This window comes from Myotis lucifugus, unplaced genomic scaffold, assembly GCF_000147115.1.
Source record: "Myotis lucifugus unplaced genomic scaffold, Myoluc2.0 scaffold_2483, whole genome shotgun sequence".
NCBI lineage: Eukaryota > Metazoa > Chordata > Mammalia > Chiroptera > Vespertilionidae > Myotis > Myotis lucifugus.
The window spans coordinates 16171-23134 of record NW_005873531.1 but is presented as its reverse complement, the minus strand read 5'-3'; the positions used below and the strand labels follow the sequence as shown (position 1 = coordinate 23134).

The window sequence follows — 6964 nt, the reverse complement described above, 5'->3', positions numbered from 1 at the left end:
AGCCTTCAAGAAAGCCCCGATCTGCAAATATTTACCTTTCACTTGGCATCTTCCTAGGAGGCCCTCCTTGGGGACAGCACATAGGGTGACCCTGGGACCGTTAAATTCCAGATGTTTCTTCTAGTAAGTGAAGCTGCTCAGTCACGGGGCCAGAGTGCACCCCAACCCCATGTGTGCACACCGGCCCTCGGCACACACACGTGCACACACACGTGCACACACACACGCACTGTCTTCCACACTCCACTGCGCTCCAGAGCCCAGAACACCTCTCGGGATCTGCCCAGCTGCTCCTCAGACCCCACCAGGCCACTCCGGCACAGAACCCCCAACAGACCCTGGTGGGGCAGCAGCGTCTGGGCAGGACGCTGGAGAGGCCTGGGGGAAGTGGGGCCACGCCTGCCTCTCCTCTGACAGGACCAGGGGGGCAGCTGGGAGACCTCACACCCCCTCCCAGGCCTGTATCCTCCCGTGCCCTCCGCACTCATGGCTGCCTTGCCCCTTGCCTGCCCTCACGCTGTGAGCCTCAGCGGACTCCCCTCAATGCTGGGAGGAGATGCTGATCCATCCCGAGCAGCCACACATCCCTGTGACCTGGTTCAAATCCAAGCTCTGGCACTTACCAGCTGTGTGACCCTGGGCAGGTCACTACACCTCTCTGTGCCTTGACTTTGCATCTATAAAATGGGGACACAGTGATACCCACTACCTCCCAGAGGTGTTGCGGAGTGAACATCTAAGGCATTAGAAGGTGCTGGCACAGGGCAAGCACCACGTACGTGTCAGCTGTGCTTATGGATATCATTTATTAAAGTCCTAATATCTAAAACGCCATCTCCCTCTCGTCCTGAGGTAACCGTTCCCAGGCTTTGTACTTTGCATCAGTAGCAGCAGGGACAGGAACTGACACGCACAGAACCCTCTCCGTGTGCCCGGCACTGTGCCCAGCACATTCCCTGGCTTGTCAGGGTGGAGCCTTCCCAGGATGCCAAGAGTTCTCGCTGTGGGTCAGAGGAAGCAGCCCCCAGTCACACAGCAGGAAAGCAACGGAAATGAGAGACTAAGGTCAGGGGCCTCCACCCCCCCAGCTTCTACGCACCCCGTCCCCCAAGGAGAAAATGTGGGCAGGTGGGAGCGTGGCTGTCTCCCCTGTGTCCCTGCTGCAGGTTGGGGGGTGCTGGCCACGCAGGGTTCCAGCCCCGCTTCTGGGCCACCTGCAAACGTGTGCAGAGGTCTGCCCGTGTGCTCTGAGCTCTTGGCAGGGAAGGCACACACACACACACAAAAAGAGAAAATTAGAACAGCCCAGCTAAGCTGAAATGCTCCCCCCAGAGAAGGAGGGAGGTAAAGTCTGATGAACCTCTGCATAACGTTCGAGCTGTGAACGAGTGAAGTGGTATTCTGCACACACGCTGGAAGCAGCCGTCTCCCGCGTCGCTGGGGCCATTCGAACTGGGGCACCAGCACACGGAGCTGCTTGGTACTAACTGGTCCTGCTTTCGGCATCAGCAAAACAAGGCTGCCCACGGACGTCCCAGGCGCCCCACAGCCGAGGGGACAGCTGCTGCCGTGCTGATGGGGCGGGTTAGACATCGGCTGCTCGTGTGGCTTCTAAAGACGTTTCCCGAGCGCCTACCCTGGGTCCCGTCTCTGCCATCCATGACCCTCTTCCTAATGGACATGCTTTGGCCACAGCTGTGGGCGAGGCAGGCCCATGTGCCCGGTCAGCCTGACCTCCCTGCCACAGCTGACCGGCCTGGATCTGAAAACCTGACCGGGCCCTTTGGTGGGGTGGGGGTGGATGCTGGGTGCCAAATCGGCTCAACGATGGAGGGGCTTGAGCTGAAAGGGCATGAGGCAGTCAGGGCTGAGGTCCACAAAGAGAAGAATTCCGTCGATCACACACACACAATTTGATGAGCGCCTCTTAGGTACCTGGCCCAGTTCTAGGTGCTCAAAATACAGTGACAAAACAGCAAAGCCCTGTCTCATGGAGCTCAGCCTACAAACTATCAAACAGATCACAAATAGAATAACGTTAGATTATATTGGTGCTGCCAAAACATAGCAATGGGCTGACGAGTGACGAAGGCAGGGTGTTTGGGGGCGTGCAAATTTAGACCAACTGATGAAGAAAGCCCTCACTGCGCAGAGGCCTGAGTGAGCCAGCCAGGTGAGAATTCCAGGCAGGGACACAGCAGGTGCAAAGGCCCTGAGGTAGGGTTGAGCTTGCTGTGCTCAAGGAACAGAAAGGAGGCCCATGTGGCAGAGACAATGGCATCTGTAAGAGGCAGAGAGAGGTCCCTGTGTGGCCCCACCACGTGATCCTTGGATTGAAACCCTTCCATGGCCCCGCAGAGAGTCCACCTCCTCAACACCGCCCAGCCCCTCAGCCTTCGTCCCCCTTTTCCTCCTCAGACTCAGTCCTGGGGACCGTTCACTTCCCTGCAACCAAAAAGCATCAGTGTGTGCATGTCCAATCACTCCCCAGAAACCGGCTCCGTGATAAGAATTTGGGTAAAATACCTTTTAGGAGGTGGTCCCAGGAAATACGCTAACCGTCCACCCGTCCATCATCCACCCACGCATGCATCCATCCATCCAACCATCCATCCAATCATTCATCAACGCATGCATCCATCCATCCATCATCCATGCATCTATCCATCCATCATCCACCCATGCGTACATGCATCCGTACATCCATCCGACCAACCATTCAACTATCCACCCATCATTTATTGTCACCTCCCCTACTCCCAGAGGGACACCGAGGACTCAGGTGATCAGGTTTGGTTCTGGCCTCGAGAAGCCCTCCGCCAGCAGCCGTCACCAACCCCACTGCTGGGTCCTCTTCTCACCCAGGACTGTGACCGAGTCCAGGATGGAGACCTTGGTTTGGCCTCTGTGTGCCCCCACCTTGGTTCTACGAAGCCTGGAGCCAAAGGCAAATGCTCCAACTTGATCCCCTTCCTGCTCGCTCAGGCTATGATCGCCTAAGCTCAAGGCAGTCACCTGGCCCATAAACATGAAGACGTCCCAGATGTTCTGACATAGTGGAGTCCACACTGCGCCTCACCCAACCAGCCCGTCCACCCGCCCCCAGCACTTCCGGCCGACCGCTCAGTCCAGCTCTGCCTGGAGCCCTGTGTCCACGAGGCCAGACCCCGGCCAGAGGTGCCCCGCGAGCACTGACCTCTCTCGGAAGTACTTGATGGCCTCGGGCTCTATGAAGGTCGGCTCCTCCCGGTAGCCCTGCTCAAACACCTTGCGCTTGTGGCGGAACTCGATGACCGTCTTGGTGTAGGAGTTGAGCGTGGTCACGGAGGCGGCCATGCAGCAGGTGAAGGAGCCCCACGCCAGGCTGCGGGAGACAGGAGAGAGGTGCCGTGAACCCCCAGCCCCAGGCACTGCTCCCCTGCTCGCTGCCTCTTCGGGGCCAGACCTAAGCAGGTGCCTCCTGGAGAAGAACAAGACGTGGTCCTGCCCCCTGAGGGCTGGGGTGGGAGCAGCATTATCTGCACCTGGTGACGCAGACCTGGCCGAGCTCACTCCTCAGAGGCAACATCCAGGGGCCGACACAGGGAGGGTTACCACAGACTCAGACAGCAACGTTCGCTCGCTCATGACGAGGAAGGGTTTGTGGAGGGGGTTGGGATGCTGGAGCAAGGGAATGCGAGGAGATTAGCTGACGTGGATGATGAGAATAGATGGGAGCAGAAACCCTGACAGCCGGCCCCTGGGAGAGCTGAATGACCTTGGTTCCTGTGTGACCTTGGGCAAGATGCTTACCTCTCGGCCCCATAGTCCTCGCATCCGTTTTAATGGGCATCACAATAGCCGAACCTCACAGCGAGGTTGCAAAGATGAAAGCAGATGGTCCGGTGGGGCCTCTCAGAACAGAGCTGGCACGCAGTCCGCGTTCCAGAAAGGCTGGCCATCATTACCACCATCGCGATTAGCACCATTTTTACTGCCCGCTTCTGTCTGACTCCCAGCTCTCCCTCCGAGATTAAATTATAATGACCTCGAGCTCCACGCGTCCCCCTGCAAACTGGGGACTCGGCTGTGCCCACCCGGGGTGTGTGCTGAGCAGCCAGAGCTGGAGGATCTGCCCCCCACCCCCACATCTGGGAAGAAGGGAGGGAGGTGTGGGGCCAGCTGCCGTCTTCTCCGACCCAGTGCCTAGAAATGCCTCCCGCCTGAGTCCTCTGACCAGACCGCGCAGTGACATTTGTAACCGGGGGTTCCGGCCTTGCGTAGGCACACCTGCTCTGGTTTCCGGTCACTGTCCCCAGTCTCTGCCTTGATGACTGGTTTCCTCCAAATCGCGGGCTCTGTCTTGTTGCTGCCAACCCTGCTCTGTCCCTGAGCCTCCAGCCTCTCCTGCTGCCAACCCACAGGGCCTCCCATCACCCACTCATTCCTCAGAGTGAGTGCGGCCGCCTCCCACGCCCACTGCTCTTCTCTGCCAGCCCCAGAGCGCCCAGAGGAAAGCATGGAGCAATTCGAGGATTCGGCCTTTCTCCCCGGATCCACACCATCGTCTGTCCCTTCCTGCCAAACCCATGGAAGGGTTCCCCTGTCCTTTCATGAAAAGGAGCTAGTGTAGATCTTCCAGGAGCTCTGACGATCTGTAACTGACAGCTGTGGGGCGCCAGCCTGGCCCCTCTAAGAACCGCCCCGTCCACCAAGGGTCTAGCAGGTGGCTCCACCCCCATCACAGATGATTGGATAAGGGCTGGACCAAAGCTATTTAATCAGATAATCCTTCCTCAAGATTCTAGTTCAATCTGGGATGTCTGGACTAGAGGGATGGAAATTCAGAACCTGAGGATGGCCCGGCCCCTGTGGCTCAGTGGTTGAGCATTGACCTATGAACCAGGAGGTCATGGTTTGATTCTGGTCAGGGCACATGCTGGGTTTCGGGCTTGGTCCCCAGTGCAGGCCGTGCAGGAGGCAGCCAATCAATGATCCTCTTTCATCATTGATGTTTCTATCTCTCCTTCTCTCTTCCTCTCTGAAGTCAATAAAAACATATTAAAAAAGAGCCTGAGGATGGAGACTGAAGAAGCAGGCTTTTCCCTGGGACCCCATGGGTATACATGTGTTGGTGTAGCCTGACCCTCACCCACTCTGTTAGGGGACCACTCCTCCCCTCCTCTCGGGACATGCGGGTTGTGTGGGGCTGGCCTCACCCGCAGCCTTTAGGAGTGAGCACATGACCCAGGCCTGGCCAATGAGAGTGTCGCTTCCCTTCGGCCACAGTAATCGGCTCAGGATGGGCATGTGACACCAAAGTCAGGCTGAGACTCACCCATAGGACTTTAAAAATAAATATCTTTATTGTTGAAAATATTACAGATGCCCCCTCTCTCCCCCACTGACCCCCTCCACCCAGCCCCGCCACCACCACCCCAGGCACTCACTGCACTATTGTCAGCCCTGGACCCCCAGGACTGCTGCTGAGGTACCAAGAATGGGTTCAGCTACCCCCCCCCCCCCCGCGGGGATTTGAGCAGGAGCTCCTGGGGACTGTCCGGCACCCAGCAACCTGAGAAGGCAGCTGACTCTGAGGAAAGGAGGAGGGACAGATCCCTGCGCTAAGCAGTGTCCCTGGGCTTTCCAGGGGTGGGAACCCAAATTCCTGTTTTGGATTTTTTTTTCCTTAAGGAATTGGGTTTCTGTCCGTGGCAACCAGAGTTCTTCTACAATTACTTCCTATAAACCCCCCTTTTTGCTTAAGTTCGTTTGAAGGTGAATGTCTGGTCCTTAGGGCCAGGGAGCTTACCTACGACGGGGTCCAGCTCCCCATGCTGACGCCCAGCCCAGCGAGGAGGAGACCACGCCCTGCATCTCCTCACAGCCCTCCCCCACCTGCCACGCTCTTGTGGCTTTTCCCCTCTTATTTATTATTCTAGGTTTTTAAATTACACTTTTAACTTCAAGATAATTATAGGTTCACACGCTGCTGTAAGAAACGATGCAGAGAGATCCATGCCCTTTCCCCAGTGGTGACATCTTGCAAATCCCGTGCAGCGTGCACCAGGGTCCCCGAGCGGGGACAGCCAGAGGCGACCGTTTCCGCCACAGTGGCCCGGCCAGGTGCATTGCACAGCCACACCCACTTTCCTCCCGACCTCTGGCCACCACTCATCAGTTCTTCCTTTCTATAATTGGATCATTTCAGGGATATTATGGAATAGACGCACACAGTAGGTATGTCTGAGATTGGCTTTTTCACTCAGAATAATCCCCTGGAGAGTCACCCCAGGTGTGTGTTTAACCTCATGTTCCTTTATGTGCACGAGTGTCTCCACATCCGGACCAGCGTTGGGTGGTGTCATTCTTTTTTAAATTTATTTATATTTATTTATTTATCTATTTTCCAATATGTTCTTTTTTATTTTTTATTTTTGAGAGAGAGGGGTGGCTTTTCCGTGCACGGGACGAGGCTCAGCCAACTGAGCCGCCCAGCCAGGCCTGTCCTGGTTTTAGTCTGAGCTGCTCTGCGGGACGTGCGGTGGCGTCTCCCGTGGTTCTCACTGCGTGGCCCTCACGGCTAATGGTGCTGAGCGTCTTTTCATTGGCTCACTTGCCATCTGTGAATCGTCTCCGGCAGAACGTCTGCCCGTATTTCCCGGGCCCTTTGTCACCGTTGCTGTTTACGGTTGCGTTCTGGGCGTTGTTACACAGCCTGCAGACCCGTCCCTCGTCAGATATGTGGTTTACAAATCTTTTCTTTCCGCTTGTAGCTTGTGTCTTCAACCCCTGACCAACGTCCTTCACGGAGCAAACGTGTTTAATTTTGATGAAATCCAATTATCAATTTTTTTCAATGCTTTTGATGTCAAGTCTAAGAATGCTCTGTCTAGGCCTAGATCCCAAAGATTTTTCTTCTCTTTTTCTAAGAATTTTATAGGTTGACATTTTAAATTTAGGTCTATGATGCATCTTGAGTTAA

General features: G+C 55.9%; 1 protein-coding gene across 1 annotated transcript in view; it reads right to left on the bottom strand.

The window, feature by feature from the left end:
* Positions 1-623: 623 nt before the first annotated feature.
* The window catches only part of LOC102425431 (germ cell-specific gene 1-like protein), a gene marked incomplete at its 3' end in the record, with an annotated part of 18059 nt that continues 11718 nt past the window's right edge, over positions 624-6964 (bottom strand). Inside the window, exons 2-3 of the mRNA XM_023749029.1 lie at positions 3197-3364; positions 624-677 (exon numbers count right to left, since the gene is read on the bottom strand). Coding sequence (XP_023604797.1) covers positions 624-677; positions 3197-3364 — 222 coding nt within the window. The remainder of the gene's footprint in view (positions 678-3196; positions 3365-6964) is intronic.